General features: G+C 44.2%; 1 protein-coding gene across 1 annotated transcript; it reads left to right on the forward strand.

Annotated features, from left to right (window-relative positions):
* Positions 1–2,052: 2,052 nt before the first annotated feature.
* On the forward strand, positions 2,053–20,489 carry klf13 (Kruppel like factor 13). Its single transcript, XM_058645533.1, has 2 exons — positions 2,053–3,029; positions 13,962–20,489. Exons 1-2 carry the CDS (start codon positions 2,576–2,578, stop codon positions 14,273–14,275), a joined length of 768 nt encoding a protein of 255 aa, XP_058501516.1. The 5' UTR covers positions 2,053–2,575; the 3' UTR covers positions 14,276–20,489.
* Positions 20,490–22,593: the final 2,104 nt, after the last annotated feature.

Genomic DNA, 22,593 nt, shown 5'->3' on the forward strand with positions numbered 1-22,593 from the left:
TTACACACTTTGCATGAACTTAAAGGCGACATAGACCGGAAGCTCCAATTAACGCTGTGTTTGTGTGTGTATTACCTCGTTTATGAAACCCTAAAGTTTCAGAACAAACAGTTCAGCCACTGCTGAGAAAATAGTGTTGTATTGTTTTCCTGGGCTCTGCGAAGCGGATCGGCACTTCCCCATGCTGATGATGTCATTAGAAATCCTCACCACTCCTCTCACCACCGTAGCGCCTCCTGGTGCAGGCACTAGTCCGGGCACATCCGGTTGCGTACATTCAACCGCAGAAGAAGAAGAACTACTCTCGTTGTAGCTGCTGAGATGCAGAGCATCCACTGTGCCAGAGGGGGAGCTGTGTTATCTGAGAGCTGGCCTACCAATTACGTCACTTCCAGGTACCTGGCCAATCACAGGACAGTGGGAAAGCTCTCGTTGGCTGGCCAATCACAACACAGTCCACGTTCTGGGGGTGTGGTTTTGGTCTGAAACAGCACGGCTGACAAGAGCGTCAGTGAGGAGATATTTTGATCGGCTCGTTTGCAGCGATTAGGAGGTTTTTAACCATGAAAACAAGTTAATATATGTAAGTAGACCTCCATAACTAACATATATGTGCGATACAAGCATTCGATGTCACCTTTAACCCAAAGCCAGGTTAGACTAATAATCTGTGACAATACTTGCCCCTAATGTTTACACCACCATCCCTTATTTGACTAGAATGTATTTTAAAAGCCTTGAAGAGGCTGTGAAGAAGAATGATTTTTCCCTGTGTGGAATTACAGCCGGCTAAAGCCAATCATTTGGCAGTTGGAAGCAGTCGAGCTCACTGCTGGATCATCATCTAGTTGGCCGGGAGCCTCAGTGTGCACCGGTGTCACAGTGATACTCAGAGAATCTGGGACATCTTGTTGTTGATTAACTGCAGTCTGTTGTGCAGACCAGACCAACTACTTTGCCTAAATGTTCTTCTGTGACGTGTCCGTCCCCCCCCCCCCCCCTTTTCTTTTATTGTTTCCTCATTTGTGACGGAACATGTTACTTCATGACAGCCACTTCCATTTCTCATCGGTTGCTTATTGTGTGGACTGTTGTTTTTCTCTCTTTCTCCATATATTTTCACTAAGCCTCAGCCTTACAATGTGAAGTGCCTTGAGATAATGTACTGTATGTTGTATTTTGGTGCCGTGCAAATGAAACTGATGTGTTTTGATCGTTTTGGGCTGTCCTCGATGAAAGCGTCATGGCTATCGCTTTGGTGTAAACACTGAGCCTACGTCACACAAGTATATGATCTCACAGTGTGTGCTGGTCTGACCTGCAACTACATTCAGTAAGGTGTCATCATTGTACAGTCTAAACTAAAAACTAAATTGGGTCAAAGTGTAGCAGTAGTTCATTGAGAACATGTTGCTAACAAAATAAGCAACAACAAAAAAATAATAAGGAAAACAACACAATCATTTAATTTACATACAGTATCTATAAAAGGGTGGGAAGAAGGACAGCAGTTATTTAGCTCTACACTCCTATTACATGTTTAAGGTGTAAGGTTGTGTGCGTGGAAGTGTTATATGACCATTTTTTACGGCTATATTTATATTTCTGTGTGATTTGTCACATTGCTAGACATTACTATGTCACTGTGTGGCTGTGGGTGTTTTATATCACCCTTTAAAAAAAAACAACCAAATAAACCACATTGGGTTTGTATTTGATGAAATGTGTTACATAAACAAACTGACCTTGTTGTCTTTTTTTGTTCTGTGAGTGAGATGAGACACATTGAAGACAAATTACATGTCACTATTTTCCAATATCTAAAATCAGTAAATCAATAGAATCCTATCAATAGTGTCCCAATTGCATGTTCTCCATAATAAGTGGATGCACACGCATGCTGCAGGCTTTGTACAGAAATGCTGCAGAATAATCCATCCCATCCTCTCTCTCTGTCTATCTCTCTCTCTCTCTCTCTCTGCAGTGAGTGCATATATACAACCGTCTCGTGAGCAACCTGTGGGGAAACTTTCAGGCAACTCGCAGACTGTGCGGTGCATTTGAGGACACGCGGCGCCCAATGAATGAGCGGCCACTCTGACGATGCTGCTGCCGCTCGACACGCCCCCAGCAGAGGATACAACCAGCAGGAACAGGCGCTCAGGAGACGCGCACCCTCACTATGCTGGAGTGTTTGAAGCCGCGATGGGAGTTAACACATGCAAGCGTGTAGAGTTCCTGTTACCAGCGTCGTTGCACGAATCAAAGACCTTTGGCTTTTGTTGTTTTTGTTTTTCTCTCTCTCTTTAAAGGGGTTTGTCTGCATTTTTTTTTTGCTCTGAGGCGTTTCTCTCACAGGATGTTGATGATATTGGAAAGCCGGGTAACATCTTAAAGTCACTTCTCTCTGATGAGAACGACCTCCTCCTCTTTACCACCACCACCACCACACAAAGGGAACGCGGAGCAAGTACTTTTTTCCCCCCCACACACGCGCTCTCATTTATTTTTATGTTATTTATTAGTGTTATTTTGAAATCCGTCTGAACGCAGAGGCTGCTGTTTGAAAGACAAAATGGATCACTTTGCAGCAGAGTGCCTTGTTTCAATGTCCAGCCGCGCGGTTGTCCACGCTCCTAAAGGGAATAGAGAGATTAAACCAGAAACCCCGTCCTCCTCCAGGAACGGAGAGGAGATGAAGGAGCCTCTGGTGAAAGATAACTCCTCACTGTTTGTGGTGGCGCGGATTCTGGCGGATTTTAACCAGCAGACTCCCAACATTGTTGCCGAGCAGGCAAAAATAAAGGATGAGAACATGCCGAACCTCATGGATGATGATGACGATGATGATGGAAACTCTGCCACACCTACCACCATCTCCGATCCTGCGCTCAAACAAAGAGGCAAAAGATCGAGAGGTCGAACAGAGCAAGAATCACCTCAGAAAAAGCACAAATGCCACTATTCAGGTTGTGAAAAAGTTTATGGCAAATCATCCCACCTCAAAGCTCATCTAAGGACACACACAGGTCAGTGTCACCGGGTGCGAATCTGGTTGTTGCTTTGTAAACATTGCGCTTCCCCTATAAGAACAGGAGAGGTGATTAAAACTGAGAACACTGATTTGAACACAGTGTGGATTATTTTTGCATTTACAGTAGATTGAGACTGACTGACAGACTGACTGACTGCTGACGCGTATGCGTAAAATATCCACGGATCCACCCTGAAAGGAGTGAGTGTGCAGTGCGCCAACGTGTGGTTCATAGATTAATAACGACATTGTGTCATTAACTTGTGTGAACTTTTGCTAAATGCTGTTCTAATCTGGGCTGGGGGGGGGGGGGGGGGGGGCGGTTATAGTGCCACTCCCACTCAAGTATCCCCGGTGTCGCGGCTTTAGTCTTGCGCGCCCACCAGCACCATCAGCAGCACCATCCACAGGACAGTGCGTAAAGTGTCACGCAAATGCTGGAAAAACAAGTTCACAATTTCATTTTACACAACTTAAGTTGTTTTTATGGAGACATATGGCAATGACAACGTAGCATCCCAGAATAAACAGTGATAATAGGCATGCAAAAAAGTTTTCAAGATCCATCCAGCAGACCGTCACACTGCAGAGAGCGTGAGGTTATCAAATGCGCTCCGTGTCCGCGGTGCGTTACACATGACCTTCCTGAAGGACCGCGCCTCCGTGCCTGCGCTCTGCATTCCGCAGGACAGGACACGGAGGTGCGCGAAAAACACCTAGATCCACTCAAATTAAGGGGGTTGATAAGAGCCGTGGAGTCGACTGCATGCCCAGAGCCCTTTGTTATGATGTGCCACACCCCCACCAGACATACTGCCAGCTGATCTGGCCAGCAACAGACTCAGCTAGCTGAGCCTCGACTCAGGAGCCGCTCCTCTTTCCTTCCTTCACTGTTCTGCTCTGTAGACTGCAGCCCCCTCCCCCTCAGAATCTCCAACCACACACACACACACACACACCAGTAGCAAACCCACTTCTCTGGATCACACAGGGAACGCCTTGTATGATCTTGACATGTATTTGAGTGTGTGTATGCAGTGCATAAGAAGAGGACACCTGACAATGACACCTTTTGTGACAATCGAGCTCCACTTCTGCACATTTCACCTTCTGTAGTCTCATATTTGAAACATCCGTGCATCTTAACAGACATAAATTCTTGCCACTTTTCTTATTAGGCTTATTGCCCACCGATTTATTATCCATATGGATGCCATATGCCAGTGAAATGTAGCCTAAAGTATAGCCTTGAACAGCATGCATGCATGCATGATCACAGAGCTGTGATGTGGTTCTCGTTTTCATCACTAGTGGTGTGGTGTATTTACCTAAGCTGCACTTTGCTGGTGACAGCATTTGTCTTTAAGGAGGAGGAAGAGGAAGAGGATGAAACACTAATTATTTTAGCCAATATAAACACCTGTGCTGTCCTCGCCTCTTTGCAGTATTAAGAGGTTTTTTTGTGGGATTGGTGTCTGATAATATGGATGCCTCCTTCTAATTTCATCTTTGTTTAGCTGCCAGCATCCAGCTCAGCGTGCTTCCCCTCAGCCCCAGCCATGTCTTTTAAGTGCAGTTTTATTGCTCCGTTGCTCTCTTTGCCTATTAAGTATTTCCCTTTGCCTGCCTTTCTCCATGCATATGCCCCAGTGTCTGGCCTCACGATTGGTTTGCGCCTCATAAATTCTCATCGTAATGACTATGTCTGCTTATTTGATTGGTTGGTCCCAAAATATGGGTCATCTGAGTTCATCCGGCAGTCTCAGCCAACCTTGCAGTGCTTTCACAGAGCCAGACTCTGGCGGTGCACTTCCCTTCAGCCCCTACTAGCAGAGTTAAGAGAGAATGGATCGTAGCCTAGTGAATCTCTGCCAGGCACCACTATTTAGCTGAGGGGAAACACTGAGACATCAACACTAAAAAACATAGGAACAAGGTGTAGTCACCTCTTTTGCAATCCTTATGTTTGATCTGTAAGAGGATGTGAAAACTGAGCCACATTGTATTTCTTATGCAATGTCTACACCACACTGAAAAAACAATCCCATTTCAAACTCAAGTTGAGCTAAAATCTAAGCACATACATTCTTAATCTCTACATCACATATTGCAGGCTAAAAATAACAAATGACCTCACCTATAAAGTTGTATTCAAGGTTATTCTTGTTTTATGGATCTGAGAAGTTCCATAATGAGAGTGTAATGTCAGTGTTTACAGAACTCAGTGCTAAAAAAAGAAGAAAAACTCAGCAGGAAAAGGATTTCTCAGGAAATGGTGTATGTACAATGTTGTTTATAAAACAGAGGAAGGCATATTTTGGTCTACAGCGGAGTGTGGGTTATTTTAAGTAAATAGAAAACTTAAGGAATCACTTAAGGAAATAAAAGTTCTTGGTTTAGGGTCCTCACGCCACCACGATCAAGCAGACATGGGAGAACATGCTGACTTTACATCACACATTATACTGCATTGTTATTGATGTAAAGGACTCCACAGCAGTTAAAGGGGTCTATGATTACCAGACAGGCTTTGTCCTGATGCAGGAGGTGGAGTTTTCCTCCAGCACTCATCTACTTATCTTGCAGTATGGACATTGCAGTTGTGTAACTCTGGTGTAGACAAACTCAGGTTTCTTGTTCAGTGGTGCAAATAAGGACCATCAAGTCCACAACCGCCTTTTTCTGTCAGTGTCTCAGCACACATGGGCTTCTTTTACGAAATTATTTTTGAAGAGGATAAAGATGAAGACCCACTATACCAAATAGGTGTCTTATGGTCATGCAGCACACAGAGTTTCTGTGACGCCTCGTTACAATGCTTCAGTCATGACATGCATCTCTATAGGAGAGATAGCCCCTGACAAGCTCATTATAAGTCACGGCTTCTTCAGAAATAGCCGGGACCTTCTGTGCCCCCCACAGCTGGGCCTCACAAAAGGCCATCTTGTCAGTGTATAAGACCTATTCCAAAACTATTTAAATCACCGGGAGAAACAGGGTCGAAATATCTCAAAGACAAAGAGCCTAATGACATATTTTACAGCCGGGTTGATGTTTTGTCTGGACATCCTTTTGTGTTATGCTGGGGGTACCTCTAATGCTGGAGAGCGTGCAGTTAAGCCCTTTACTGTCGGTCCTAAAAACTAAGTGGCACCACCTGGCAGCACAGTATAGTTCCAGTTATTCATGCATGCTTTCTATTTTCACTCAAATATCTGTGGTTAATGACACTTGAAAAAAAAAATCGGAATTATCCCAAATTCCACATGGAAAAAAAGAAGCAGAGGTCTCCAATTATATATCCTGCATCTCTGCCAGTGGTTTTATATTTGGCTGCACTGCAACACAGAGTGCACAGTGTTCTTGTGTGGCTGGTGGCAGTGATGAGGTAGCAGGGTGGAGATGGGGTTTTCCTGCTCATAATAGAGTCTGACCGTGGCACAGCAATGTGCAAGAATGTCCTGGGTCATGAGAGGGTGGTCTCTCTACCTGCCACATGGCAGGACTGACTACACCCGCACTAAAATGACAGATGCTCAGTTGCCATTGGTGGCGCTATGTTTTCTTTAACCCATGCTAGCAGTGCAATAGGGCCACCATTTTACTCCAGACTGAAATATCTTGTCTTATCTCAACTATCGTGCATTACCATACGGTTTTGTAATTTGTAAGACAATCGGAAATACTAATGATGTTGTTTGTCAGCTATCAATTCAGATGCCACCAGCAGTGTGACACTGTGTAGTTATTAAGGTCATGAGTGCAACATCTAGGAGGGTTTATTGGCCAAAATTGAATACACTACCTGCCGTAGGTTTGTATAAATGCATAGAACAAGCTTTGTATGTGCATTGTATGTATCACAGAGGTGGCCATCTTGCACTGATATACTAAAGCAGCTCATATGGACATGCATTTTGCATTTTGAAGCGGAAGCTTGTGCAAACAAGTAATAATGGCCCCGCCCACATAAATCCAATGCATAAACCAACAAAGAAGAAGGAGGAAATGGCAGGAAGTATAGAGAGTTCTGTGTTTATGTCCTTTCTGGTGTTTTGATGGCCACCGTAGTTCCCTACGGAACTAGCATGTTAGCTTTGTCACTCTGTGCGTTTACATGCAGGTTAAAAGTCAGAGTTTAGCTGGACTAAGACAATAATTAGTTTTTCTTAATTCGCTGGAGCTGGTCTTAGTCAGACTAACATACCTGGACAATGTGATTTATAGTCCGATTACTGCATGTATACACTTAGTCGAATTGGAGTTGGACCAAATTTTCTTCCCCGGTCTTTGACCCAGAAGTAGAAGGAGATGACGTACAAACTGCAGTACTGTTGCCGGAAATCATACGCCGGCTCCGCTTTTCTCCAGCCAACACAGCGACCGAAAGAGCCATGCTCCATTTAATTTGTATCACGATTAACATATACAGCAGGAGCGAAACATACAGAACCAAAACACGACCCATCTCACCATCCATCTCCCAGTTATAGGCATGCAAGGTCAACAGGAAATAAATGAAATAAAACGGCCAATAAATACATTTTCTCTTCCGCATGTGTACTCGGACTCAGCAGGTTGTCTAGTTGTGTGTTTTAGTCTGTGTTAGACTGTGTAAATGTCCTAACTGAACATCATGGTAGCTGGTGGCATTGTAGTTCAAAGCACCACTGTGCCGACATGCAGCTCCCGCATGGCTGACTTGCCGTTATAAATTTACAGCTGAATAAACTTAAGTTGTTTTTGTTCTCTAGCTGTTGTCTGCTGGTTAGTCCACATTCCACATTTACCACCACAGAAGTATTAGTTAGATCTTCTTAATCCTTGGGATGTAAATAAAACCAATGTGGAACTACCATCCTGACTGCACTAATCCTGTTGCACAGTGTTGGTTCTCCACGAAAGGCATCACAAAGGCTTGTTGTGGTGCATTCGCTGTCCAGTTGCTCTCCTCCATGTGGACATGTGAAGATGAATGTAGGATAGTTCCTCACTAATGTTGGAACGTAAACCTGATTTCGCTGCAATTAAGCATGCATGGTGGACACCCATAATACTGAAAGGCCCCAGTCAGGCAGTTCTCTTGCTCCGCTGCTTTCAGTGGCCCACGGGGCTCATGTATTCTTCAGTTAGCTCTGGAGTACTACTATAAAAGCCACTCTGTCTGTTCCCTCACCAGCCCCTCCCACCCTTCTGCAGGATGCAAAGAAAAATAGATGCTGAAGCCGAGGCCCGGCCACAGCATGTGATGTGGTGTTGATTACCAGCAGCAGGAAGAAAGGGACACTGACATGAGGAACTCCGCACATTTTTTTATGTACCTCTATTGTATAAAAACTGACAAACCGCAGATCACATGCAAGGGCGGGGGGGGCGGTGGTTCTGCAGTAAAAGGTAGAAGAATATAGTGTTCCGTCAGATGAGGGTACAGAGTACAGACGAGTGCTGCTGGCTGGGGGTGGGGTGAGATACCAGGATATTCACTGTCAATACCCTCCACTGATGTAGGTCATTTATTCAGCTGCATGCATCTGCAGCTGATCTGATTAACGTTTGAAGGGCTGTGACCTCTGCAGCAGTGAACACTTATGTGAGCTTGGCACTTACAGTGTACCATGTTGAGGGTTAAGCTAATCCACATGACTCAGTTTTCATTTGAAATTCAGCTGTGGACACGTTGTCCACATTACCCCAGAGTTAGAGGCCTGAAAACTGAGATGTGTGAAAACACTGTTTTTGTTTTAAATCTCTGGGGCAGCATGTTAGCCTGGGCGGGCAGAAATTGACACCTTTGAAAACAATGACGTGCTTACCTGCTTTCACTTCCTGACTGGTTCTTCACAGCCACGGTTGGACAATCAGCTGTGAATGAAAAGCTGTCTTTGAGTTTTGGTTTCAGTCTGGCTCTCCATGGAAATACTTGTACTTACTTTTCACCGTTGTTGTTTCTCATTTACAGCACACTCTGATACTAAGCAAACAGCTGCAGAGGAGACAGACAGACAGACAGACAGACAGCTTCCTGTTTACACTGACACATGAATGCCTCCTGTACTTGAATGCTCATGTGATATGCATTTCTAGCTTTGTAGTATGGATGTAGCCTCAGACTCTAAGTGTGTCCACAGCCTTCTGTTCAGCGCAGCTTAAACAAGAGAGGAATGGCTAGTTGTAGAGCTTATGTCAGAGGGAGTGCTTTGTCTCTTGCAGAGCAGTTAATGTTCCCCACGGCACGCAAGGTGTGTCCCCTTTCTCCGCGTGATAAATCAGTCTGTGGCACACCACAACACTAGGGTGAGGCCCTCAGCACAAAAGTATTTTTTTCAGTCTTGGCGGAGAGAGGGGGTATAATAATTTTCCCTGCGAGACGTGAAAATATGTCTTTCTCAACTTCACCATCAGCGTATCAGGTGTAACACAGGGACAGCTGGCACTATCGCAGGGCTGTATCTCTTCATATGTTGTGTGTGATGAGGGCTCCCAGGCTCAGGCTCAGGCCGGGCTATGGCTCTTTGTTTAGCACTAGGAAGTCAGGGTCTGTCTCATACGAGATATAATGTCAGACTCGGTTGACTGAGCTGGCATTGTACTCTGAGAGTGGGTGATGGGGCAGCTCTGCTCCCACCTGCTTATAAGGACCAACTGCAAACACCCGGTAATACAGTAGCTGCAGCTGTTTGCATGTCCTTAGTTAACCAAGCTTTGAAAAATAAGGAGACTGCCAGCAGCATATCAGGGCTGCAGGTTATTTTAGCATTCACTCAAGGCTGAAAGAGAGTGCCCACTCTAACTAATTGAAGCAAATGTGATGAGCTGGTCAATGTAGGCAAGTTATCTCGACCTTTCTCTCAAAGAGTTAACAGGATGAAGTAATGTGCAGCTGCGTGTGCAGGAATCAGACAGTCGCTCCCGCTGCATGGCTCCGGATGCATGTCAATAAGTCCTGTGCAGCGCAGACTGAGGGGAGTGAGTTACGGTTAATATGCACAGCCTGTCTGATTGAAATGCATTACAGGAGTGCCTCTCCTGCTGGGACCGAGGCTGCCGCTATTGTTCACAACCCGACAACTATAGGCCCACAAGGGGAGCCAGGCTATTCAAACAGCCAGCATAAAGACAAAAGATGATGGCAGATCAAATACTCGCTGCTTTCTGAGCTTTCTCCTGACGAGTTTGAGCGGGTCCTCATCACACATGCACCTGACCCACACCACAGCTTCTTTTCTTATAATGTGCGTTTGCAACAAACGCTGACGGAGCTTCTGGGACAACATGTTCTCGGTGATGGAGTTTCTTGGTCATTTGCATCCTCTTCACTGAGTGAATTTTTCATAGACAACCAGCCGTGTAAACAGTTCTGATCCCGTTTTCCCGAATTTGTGATTTGTGACGTGCAAAGATGTACATGCATATGTGTACCCTGAAGAAGGAGCTGCAAAAGCCTTAATTTATGTGTATTGTTCTGCACACACACACACACACACACACACACATGTTTATGTTTATACCTTCTTGGCACGTGATGGTGTGTATGGAGGGAAAGGCTGGGCACGGTTGGGTTACTGTGTCTGCTCCTGTGGTTTATGCTGATGAGGGCCTCGGCAGTCATTTTAGTATTACTCAAAATCGCATGAGTGGTTGTCTCCTGGCAGAGTAACTGGCTCCTGGTTGGTTACAGGTCATAGCGTGTTGTAAACATGCAACCAAATTACAGGATTCTGCTTAGGCCTGCCACTGGAATCAGTGGTGTCCCTCTCATTTCATGTTGCCAAGCTGGCTGTGCCACTAAGCCGACACTGAAGTGAGGTAGCCCCACGTCTAATGAGCTGTGATCCACAGTCTGACTCCAGTCTTACTTTCCCTTTGTTGAAGTGTTTGCACAGGTCTTCGTGTGCACCTTTTTTTGTTCAGCGTTCTGAAAAAGATATTTCCTGCTCTAATTCACACTGCGCAGCCAGAACAAAGTTAACTTCGAGGTGATCTCTGATACATATCCACAGGAGAAATATTTTCCTCCATTCTCACGCTGAAGGGCTATTTAGCTTAGGTCTCACATGCAGGTTTTAGCCGTCCACCGCGTGAGTCTGGCCCATGCCTGAGGACACATCAGGAATGTTATCTGCTCTCGTTTGAAATGCTGGTGGCTGTTGACGGAGCAGGTGACCGAGTTGAGTTCCTGTGCTGCAGCTCATGTCAAAAAGAAATTTGATCTCAACTCAACAGACAGCATCCCTTACACCAGGTTCCATTTCACGTAACCATCTCCACAGAAACCGAGGAGCCAAATATCATAGATATGAATGAGAGGAGGATATTGGGAGAGTAGCATGGATGAGCTGTTTATTTACTGACCCAGTGGCCTTTCAGAGAACAGTTATATAACAAGAGTACTTGTGACATAATCACATCGCCTTGGAGGGGGGGGACACTAGTGCTTAGCAGAGGTACAGTTTGTATGCATGATGTAACTCCCTTTATGGGTAAGTGGGTCATGTTTTTTCGTTAGGGAAAAGCTTCCCTCATTATGCCTCGCACCCCCTCCTCCCTGACCTCTGCAACTGACACACTCTGAGCAAAGACAAACCACACCCTGGAAGTGGCACTGTGCCAAAGATGGCTGCCTACTCTCCATGGGGCCCGCAGTCATGGCGGCCATGGTGATGACACTCAGACTAGACATGAAGAACAGCAGGGTAAGGGAACTATCTGGCCTCAGAGTGACAATCTCCTATACCAACATCAGGATAATGGCCCATAGTTATCATTACTAACACACAAGTCTTTGTTCCCAAAACCTCCCACTCCCCATATTTTGAAACATGTATTAGATGTTTCCGTCTTCATGCCAATGAGTGTCCCAAGGTAAACATTAGAACACCTGGAAGATCACGCTGTTGACTTAATGCCAAAACACGGTTTTCGAAGAAATCACAAGGGTCTAAATAATTTGACGAGTGTGTCCGCGTTGCTGTTGGATACCTGATGCTTCCACTATGACTGCATTACTGTATCAGAGCAGTTAGGTTGGATATTTCAGCCTCGCTCTCTGGTGTCCACTTAAATATTAATGTTGTTGGATCCGTTACACTGGATGAGCCTTTAGCAGCCTGCGGATCTAAGCTCTTCTTTTTTTTTTTTGCCAATAGCTAATTTTGCCATGGCAGGCACTTGTTTCTACGGTAAAAATCAGACTTTTGGGAGTCTGTCAGAGTCCCACTGTTAGAGCTATGCTTCATAGTGTACGTCAGGATGTATAGGGACAGATTAACATGAAGGCTGGGCTTCAATGCAGGACACGTGGATGTGTCTCTCTTTGTTGTCACGCGGGAGAGGCGTAGACGCGGTGTAGACTTTTCCAAATCCAAAGGAGACGAGGCAGCGTGCAATGCAAATGTTGTTATGTCAGTTAGCATGTTTACATTGACTGAGCCCAGCGTGAGACCTCAGGATCTGAGGTGGGCAGGGCTGAGTGTGTCTGGGGCTGAGGTGAGGCGTCAGAGGCAAAAACACAGACTGGGCTGTCTAGACCTGTTCTGTCTGTCTGCACGCTTTGTTACCATTGCAGTATTTGGGGAGGAAACGGAGATCAGGAGTGAACTGAGCTCTTGTCTTGAGACTTATGGCATCAGGTAGCGTATGAGGGTTTGATGCTGAGCAGCACGGTTTCCACTGTGGCCCTCAGGGAAACCATAGAACAAAGGGCCAGTTCTTATGTGCTTATTTGTCACGCAAACAGTAACACAACACTTCTATCTATCTATCTATCTATCTATCTATCTATCTATCTATCTATCTATCTATCTATGTATGTCATTGCAGTAAAACTTGAATAGTGGCTGAAGTAGTAACTCAGTGACGTGGAAGACATAATGGCCAGCGAACGCAGAACACGACATTTGGGTTCCATGCATGCTGTTTCCAGATCAGAATGGAGGAAACCACAAGATATATAGTGCCATCTGGCTTTAAGTATATTTGTGTCAAAGCCCACTTTTATTGCCTGATGGTGGGGGAAGGGTGTAATTTCCCATGTGCAGAGTCACAGATAGTTGCATGTTGGGAAATGGGCTAGGCAACCATTGTGAGGGTGATTAGCATCTGGAGCTTGGATAATTAAACCGTGTCTGCTCCTTTAGCACCGTGCCAATTTTAGGTGATTTACACAAAGTCCTATGAATCACTGTTCACTGCACACTTTTTTTTTGAGAATATGTCTTAGTTTGTTTTTTGATATCCGACACCTCACTGACCTGCGAGTCCCAGCAGTTACCTGGGGATTATTGTTTCTCCATGACGCAGATTTGGCTATGTACAGAAAACAGCACAATCTTGTTCAGCAGGACCCGTCCCCTCTGAAAAATGTCTGTTCTCTGTGCAGCGTTCGTGACTTGTTAAGCTGTAAACACCTTCTAATGAGTCACTAACTGTGGCGGACGTTCTGTGTTCAGAGTGGAGAACTAAAAAAAATAAGGATGTGCTTTTGTAAACAGCATTTAAGTCTGAAGAATGTCATTTATATTTCCACTCTCTATTCTCCCAAGAATACTTTGATTGTCTGTCTGGTTTGACTGTCTCTCAGACGTCTCGATATAGTTCAATTCAATATAGTTTTAAAGTTGTATTAGTTTTAAATTGCCATGTTATTTGAAGTGCATTACAGTGGCCATCGGGTCAAGTGGACTGTGCTTGTGAGGCCTGAGAAATGTCCAGAGTGTGTATAATGTCTAAACAACAACAAGTTTAACATATTTCTTGAATACAAAACACAAACACAACAAAAATGAACAAATCTAAAAACGGATTTGTCTATTTTTGAAAAAAGGACACAGAATGCGCAGCAACAATGATAAGCAAGTTGTTTGGTAAACCTCTGATCAAAGACATTAGAACCATGCTGTGTACTAATCTTCCTTTTTTTGTTTTTCAGGAGAACGGCCTTTCCCATGTACCTGGCCAGACTGCAGTAAGAAATTTGCTCGCTCGGACGAGCTGGCCCGCCATTACCGCACCCACACGGGGGAGAAGAAGTTCGGCTGTCCGCTTTGTGACAAACGCTTCATGCGCAGCGACCACCTGATGAAGCACGCCAGGCGCCACTCCGATTTCCAGCCTGGCATGCTGAAACGGCCTCATGGCGGCAGCAGTGGCACCACACGTCCCAGCTCCCTCAGCGACTACAGCCGCTCAGATGCCTCCAGCCCCACCCTCAGCCCCACCCTCAGCCCAGCCAACTCGCCTTAAACTGAAAACCAGTCGCACTTTCAGCCTCTGACCTGTGAGGCCTGCGTTTTCATCCTAACACTTGTGTTGCACAGTTGTCAGCAAACCCCCTTTGCTATTCCTGCGCTTGCTGTGGTGTACCATACTGTACATAACTGCTTATTGTAGTGCAATTACTCGTGTGATTCTAAAAGAAGGTAATGCCTTTCCCAGATGGCAATATTTACAGTCTGTACCATATGTCTGTATTTTTAGCGTCAAATGATGGCTAGTTGTCCAATGTACATCCGCAGTCAGCTCAACAAGGTTCGGGAGAAAAAAGAAAACCGACGTCCTGACAGGTCTTATCATGTTTTTGTTGTTTTTTTTTGTTTTTTTTTTCTTTGTTTTTTGAACAGGTGAGGAGAAGGGGTACACACACATACACCTCAGGATCGAAGACAGTTGCTATTCTGTAGTACCACAGTACTTCACAGTACTCACATTGACTGCACAATATACTCATCACTTTACTCTGAAATTCAACAGTGGTTGAATTTTACGCCCTGCTCAGGGATGGCCTTGTTAGCTTGAAAGAATGAACACAGTAAAGAGAAACATACAGTACATCTACAGCAGCCTTACACTCAACACAATTTGCACTCTTTTTTTTTTTTTTTTCCCTTCCTGTCGGTTTTCACATTCAAGGAAATGTACACAACGTTTATGTTCTGGTCTCCCTCGTGTTCTTGGGGATTCATATGTAATGTAAATGCTGTGTCATCAAACCCCCACATCTGTTACTCCTCGTCAGTGTTCATGGTCAGGTGCCATTGCACTGGGTTTAATATAAGTTTTATTTCAACAGCGTTGTGCAGTACATACTGTGCAAATCTGCACTGTGGTAGAATCAAGAACCGTTTTTTTTTATTATTATTATTATTGATATACTTCAGTATATCAATAAAAGCTTTAGTTAAGTTTCAAAGCAGCTGTTAATTCACCTTTTCCTGTATAAAAGTGCTTTGTCATCAGCCAGTATTTTACACAAAATGGACACAGAGGGACTGAAACAATATTTGTCCCTCTCTTAAGCACATAGGAAAAAGAACCAAAGACAAGAGTGAAAGAAAGCTTTCTACTCAGTCTTGTAAGCCGCCCTTCATCGAGGCCTGGGGCTTGTGGTTGGCAGTATCACAGGTAGAACCAGACAGCCAGCTCACACCCCTCCTCCTGGCTTTGACTTTTGTGGCCTCTCTGGAGGAAACAGCTGCATCCCACAAGAAGCCATTCACAGCATGCAAGGAGTCGAGCTAACGCGGGCATTTTCAGGGGGTCGTCCCTCACCCACCTGGCTCTACCTGTCCCCTATCAGAGAGGAGAGGAGCTCCAAGTCTGCGGAGGTGGGGCATAGGGTTGCCTCACCTCAGAGGTCAAATGTAGGCCAGTGTCAGGCAGAGTCAGGCTGGGCTGCAACGTGGTGGAGCACAGACCGAACAAAGCAGATATCTGCAATAGACAGACAAGAGAGGGCAAGTCCTGATAAATGAGGAGAGGTTTATCATGAGCTGAAAAGCATAGGGGAGGAGACACCCAGTTGCAGACCTCCCCATATCCTCCTCCTCCCCCTCCTCCTCCTCCCTCCCTCCAACTGTAGGAACTGTGAGAATTGCTGAGTTTATGAAAAACAGGACTACCTAGATTTCCACCTCCATCCTAAGCACAGGTAGTAAACCCTCTCAGTCCTTCCTAAGAGTCCGATATCACCATGTTAAAAATGCATACCAGTGAACCTGAGTTCTCCAACAGCTGCTTTCAAACTTCTCTCTCGCAAACAAGGGGGCTTTTAAACTGTTGTAAAAACATCTGTACCAAAATGAACATATCAGCAAAAAGTGCAGCGCTCGTCAGCCTCACGCTGTCCTGCCTATGAAGCTCACACGTCCCCGTGAGAAAGCTGACTTGTGTTTTCTACACAGACATGCCTCAATAAGTCAGGCACAGCAAACCTTCCATGGAAACAGTCACTGCTATCAAAACTGCTGCAGCCCCGCCAGTCTGTGTTATGCCTACATGTTCTCTTACCGCCTCAACTTTATGGCTGGAAACGGCTCCCTGCATGCGTAGTGCCATCCTGTCAGACCCCCCCGCAGGCTGTAAAGTCAGCACGCGAGCGTCGTTTCACCGACACGTCGTCCAACTCTCACCCAGCAAATCCACTATATGCATGCTAACAACTCTGCCCTGAAAGCCCGGAGTGATTTCTGAGGCGGCGTGGCAGGTGTACATTTATGAATGGCAGGCCTTGTCCCTTGGTCTTCAAGGCGGCCGTCTCGCTTTTAACGCTTGCGGAGAATCAGCTCTGCCACATCCCCCGAGAAAGAAAAACACCCCTTATGTAGATTGAGTTTCCTCAAAACACCACGTTGTTACAAAATAAACCCCCTTTTTTAAAGATGTTAAGTAAAGTTGACAGTTTGAATGCCACAGATCAGCAGCTCTTTTACTTTCACCATTAAAAGAAAACAAACACACAACAAAACTTGGATAATTGCTGTTGAGCAGCTTTTTGTGGTAACTATCCATATTTTGTTTTTATATACATATATATATAGCTATATATAAAGTACATTTCTGACTTGATTTGTAGTGTAACTCTATCTTGCAAAACAAAAACCGAATGGCTCACCCTCAGCAGGTTTCATGACTAACTTTTTAAATCCATTCTCTGCACATTTACCTCAGGGTCGACATCCGTGGAGCAGAAATGGGACCGTTTATAGATTCTGTTGAAACATGAGTTGCTGCACACAAAATGTCCGCCAGTCTCCCGTGGTGTTCCTGCGTGCTTAGTGCTCACTGCTGGTCAGTGTCCGACCACACTGGAAACACAGGAACGCCTCTGTATGGGCCTCTGTATCTCCTGCCTATTCTGTCTGCGTCGCATCCAACAGCCCTGCTACATATGCCTTAGTAAGCACTGGGCACTCTGGACGCTGTTTTCAGTGAGACGAAACGCCCCTTTAAAAACTCAGACCTTCAGCGTCGTGGACTTACATGACAGTAGGCAACAGGAAGCCCGTACCGTCTGACCGTAGACTGAGTGTGACAGTGTAGACGTCCAAGTCTATCCATCCATTCAGACTGCACCGACGACATTCAGGAGTGTCTCATAACTTTCATCCTCACTGTACCAAATCTACTTGAATAACTCAACACAATAGGCCATTGAACACAATTTTGTATTTGTCCATATTTTTTTTTTTTTTACTGTACTTGCTTTTGTTATCAAATAATTAACCTCTTTGGGGAAATATATATAGTTTGTTCTTGTGTTAAATATTTCTCTCTTGATTTACCATTGTCTTCAGGTCATTTCAGCGTGTTTTTTTCTTTTCATTTTTATCACAGCATTAAGGTGGACTGTTCTTTATCCCGTGCTGTTAAAAGGCACCGGTTTTGCTTAAATACAGTAACAACATTTTCACCCCTTTAACCAGAAAACACTTTAATGCTCTTTTGATGTCAGGATGCTGGTTCTTCTCGTAAACCTGCCATCCACAGTGTCAGAAACTTAAAGGAGTGTGTGGCGATCGTGATAAGAAAAGGGAACTTCCTGACCTCTATGTACATTTGATTTCCTTTTTTATTTTCTTTTTACGTTATTTTTCAAGGATTTCCACAAGGATAGAGACCACAGCATTGTGAGTTAGCAATGTAGTCATGATGATTTTAGGTATTTCTGTTTTTGCTTCAGAAAATGTTGTTGTTTGTTTTTTTAAACCATACCTCTCGAAAATATTCGACTTGTGTTGTACCTTCATATCTTTTTTTTTAAGCATCCATCATGTAGCTTACATTGGCTTAATGACTAGCACAAATAACTGGTGGTTTCTATTTGTCCCTACTTGAATGAAGAAGGAAAGACTTTTTCTGTAAACAAACAAACAAAAGTAACAACAACAGGAATACAAAAACACTGGGTTGCATTTTTATAAACTCACCCCATGTTGTCAGGGTCCTGCACATCTTTTAAAATTCTGGGAAAAAAAAAAAGAATAATCATATATTTTTTATTTTATGTTCCAAAACTATTTAAACCATATTTCCCTACTGAGCTCCACATTTCTGTTTCAGTTCAAATAGTTACTGTGTTCGGAATGATGTCGAAATCTGAATGGGTTTGATCCTATTTCAGCATTTTTCAAACAACTTACTGATTGTACTGTTTCAGCATCTGTCGAGAGAGAACAAAGGACGAAGGAAAAGTGGAAAAACAACATGATACACGTGTACCAGTCCATCTTTTCTCCTCAAATTGTAAAAAAAAAAAAGAAAATAAAAAACAAGGAATAAAAAAATAATAATACAGTAGAGAGAACTGATTGTTGCCTAGTATGTAAAGAACTAACATTTATATTATTTAAGAGGTTCATATTAATGACATGAATATATCAGTGATGAGACTCATCTCAGCTCAAATCTTTGTGACTGATCACAATGTAAAAGCATGATTGCTGCAATTGTGTGCCAAAACCATAATGGTAGCTTCATAAAGATGATACAAATGTTTAGGATAACAAAAAAAAACAAATCTAGCTATTATCAGACATTTAATAAACTTGTACAGTTTTATACAGTGTGACATGTATTTTTTTTCTTATGTTGTGTACAGAATTGATTGAAGCGACTCTGCATATTTCATGTGCAGCGGCTCTAAGTTAAATAGTTCTTTCTGACTGTGTTGATTTGTTTTTATTTGGTTGTTGTTATTTAATTTCCCTTCTGTTTCTTTGCTGTACACTACTCAAGCGATGTAAAAAAACAAAAAACAAACAAAAAAAGCTTATTACTGGTATTTTTTCTTTTTTTCTTTTTGGACATTAACGACTTTAATGATAACGAACGCCCAACCATTCCAAAGGATTGAACAATTGCATTTGTTATACATGTGCTGCTTACATCAAACTGATGCTTCTTTGTAGGTAATGAATAGAAGTTTGTCTCGACTGTGAGGTTTTACACGTTGTGAGTTGTGCACAAGGTACGTCTCTCATTGTCGACATTTCCCAGGTTTAATCTCTCCTTTCTTCTCCGCGGGCTCTTTGTGCAGGCTAAGCCAAGTCAAACCAACACCACACATGCAATATTTTTTAAAGAATTACGGACGTACAGAGCGTGTCCTCCCTCATGACAAAGGCCCGAAGGTGGGAATAATGTTTAAAAGCAGCCATTTAAGCGCTGGATGGTTGAGCCCCGAGCCCCTGAGTACTCCCAGCTCACCAGCGGCTCCACACTCACGAGTTGTTACCAAAGGCTTTGAAGGGAAAATGAATGTTGCGGTAATGTTGAGCCAAATCCGGTTTGAAAGCCTGGCTTCAACTTTACATGCTGTAAGTGTTGATCGGTGGATGTTGTGCTTGGTATGGACCTTTTTTCTACAAGAAAAAAAAAAATCGCTTGAATGAACAAACCCATTTAATTAATACAGGAGCAGAAGGAAACGAGTAAAGGACGAGAAACTAAAGAGACTGAGTGATATTCGTCAGTGCCCTTAAACTGACCTCGTGCTCTCGCTCAACTGCCACAAGTGACACTGTGCTGAGTTGGCTCTTGAAAAGAATCCCAACAAAAGTCTTTTTACTCAAGTGATTTTACCCCTGAAAGGATGTTTTTTTTCTGCTGTTTCACATTATGTAGCACACAGTGCTGTCAGTGACCTCTCTCTGATTACAAAGGGCCTTTTGGTTCCGTTTCCTGTGCTGTTTGTCTTCAGTGTACCTCCCTACAGTGTACCGTTGCTCTCTCGACACCTCCGTGTGTTTCTCCTCTGCCCATCACCATCAGTTGCCTGTTGTAGTGACTCCATGGTGCTGCTCTCCCTCTCAGCGCCAGTAAAATCTAATCTGTAAATATCTCTTGACTCAGCTATGGCCAGTACATTCTTCTATGACCTCACTCTAACCTTCAGGTGTCATTTTGTTTTTCTCTCACAGCAAACCAAAATCACTGCATTCAAGTATTACAGTTGTACAGTTGCTTGGATTCCACACAACTTTTCATGTGCTGGTCTATAGCTGCTTTGCTGTTCTTTTTTATGGCATTACTTTTTTTACATGTTAGAAAATATATTGTGACCATGTCCTATGCAAATATGAAAAATAACAGATGGTTGAATAATGTATGTTGTCATAACTTGTATGCATGAAATAGTGAAGTTTACATTTGGAAATAAATTCATAAAATAAGCAGCAAACATGTTTGCGTTCTTCATACTCGCTTACATACGTTTCTGTTGATGCTGGGAAATGAAAAAGGCCAGGAGGCAAATTGTATAAGATCACTAAGGACTTTCTTTTAAAAGTTAAATGAGAGTTTAGAAACCAACCATCCATCTTCTACCGCTTTCCCCTCCACAGGAGGGTCGCAGGGGGAGCTGTGCCAATCTCCGCTAACATAGGCACGGTTTAAGTAGCGTTTCCATCTTTAGTACCTGCTCCGGCGAGGTTCCAAAAGCGTGCCGAGTAGGTACTATGCGATGATTGGTCAGACTGTCGTCACAGGAAGAGACGTCCCACACACAAATCAAGCCGAACAGCGCCGAACTGCAGATAAATTAAAACTACTTAACAATCCTAAAAACGTGGGTTAATCTCCAACAATTACCAGGAGTCTGGTGTCGCATGGAAAACAAAGTAACTGCAGTTTCACGCAGCTGTCCAGGGATGAATTGTAGTGGAGATGCAACCTAACCGCGTCGTGGCGAGGCGAGTAGAGCCGGTGGAAAAACGCCATTAGAGAGTCCAATTTACCTAATCTCCATATTGCATGTTTCTGGACATTGGGAGGAAGCCAGAGAACCCGGAGAAAACCCGCGCACACACAGGGGGGAACATGCAAACTCCATCCAGAAAGGCCCTTGTTTTCTTGCTGCAATGATGCACGATGACTTCATGACTCAAAACATCAAAACAGCTGTATAATGTGTTTATAATCTACGGCGGAGCAGCCCGTGGCCAAGAGGGAAGGAATTGCACTTCTGTAACTCTAGGGTTCCTGGTTCAATTCCATGGGTGCAGATACAGTAAATGCTGCCCACTGCGCTTGTGCTTGGTTGGTGTGTGAAAAAGGTGGGTCTTACAGAGATAGATTATACTGAACAGAGCACAGGTGTTTGATTGCATGTGGTTTATTTTCTTATCTAACTTTAGTGTCCAAACTTTCTTGACGTTACACCGAGGATACATTTCAGCCCTTGAAGCTATGAAAAAGAGCCATCCTCCTCAGACAGACGACCTTTTCTCACAGGCGTCAATATTATTCTTGTGTATGAGGAAGTACACCTTGTTCTCCACATGCAAATATTTACAGTAACTGCTGGGGTATCAACAATGGGTGGGGCATTGCAATGCTGGGTACTCCTTCCTTCCTCGTTGTATTTCAGGCCAAATGGACTGATAAACAGTGTGACGTTTCCTGTAAGAACCCAGTGCATATTCAGAAGAACGAAGCCTTGAGCTCAACCCTGTGGAAAGCGCCCCTTGTAATCCAGAGTAAACATTTCTCGTTCATTCTGCATTCACTGCAGCTGTGACAGATCTGCGCTTGAACCTCTCCTAAGCCGAACGTGATCCACAGCACCAGAAAAGATCACAGGCGTGGTCTTTCCTGCTGCTGCTCACAGAGACTTATGCAATGTGGAGGGAGACAGGAAGAGAAAAGGAGGAGACAACATTCTTGATGAGGAGCCTGGTGTTTTTCCTGCTCAATCTGCACTCCCCCTGTCTCTCAGCAGGTTGGAGCCACCAGCATGCCACGCTACGCAGACAGACAAGCTGCCACCCCTGGCACCGGCACACAACTTGATTTGCCATCGCAGTCAGCATGTTCCCAGGACTTGTGTTTAAATGTGTGCGTGCTAACAGGCAGGGTTTATATCCAAGAGTATTTTGTGTGTAATTGCTTATAAACAAAAATCAACCAGGTGCATAAACCAATGAAGAAGGAGGATGAGCCCCCTCCGTGCACTACCATACAACAACAGTGTTAGCCACATGTGTATGGACTCCTCTTTGCTCTGCGATGCCGGGGAAGACGTCGTCTTTGAAAAGCGGAAAAAAACAGCAAAAGCAGTGGAGACTGCACTGTTTGGCTGGGTAGAATGGAGACTCGAGACAATGCCTCTACGTCCACCTCCCAAATTGGTTTGGCACAACCATTTATGTATTCACCCCTGTACTTACATGTGGTCAGGCACTATCCGATTGCAATCCAGTCGTAAAGGGGGCCGTCGTAGGCTTCACACACTGGCTGGTTCGTCCATCAGCTGCTGTAGAAAACATACTAATTGATAGTTTATT

Source organism: Solea solea, chromosome 12 (genome assembly GCF_958295425.1).
Source record: "Solea solea chromosome 12, fSolSol10.1, whole genome shotgun sequence".
Taxonomy (NCBI): domain Eukaryota; kingdom Metazoa; phylum Chordata; class Actinopteri; order Pleuronectiformes; family Soleidae; genus Solea; species Solea solea.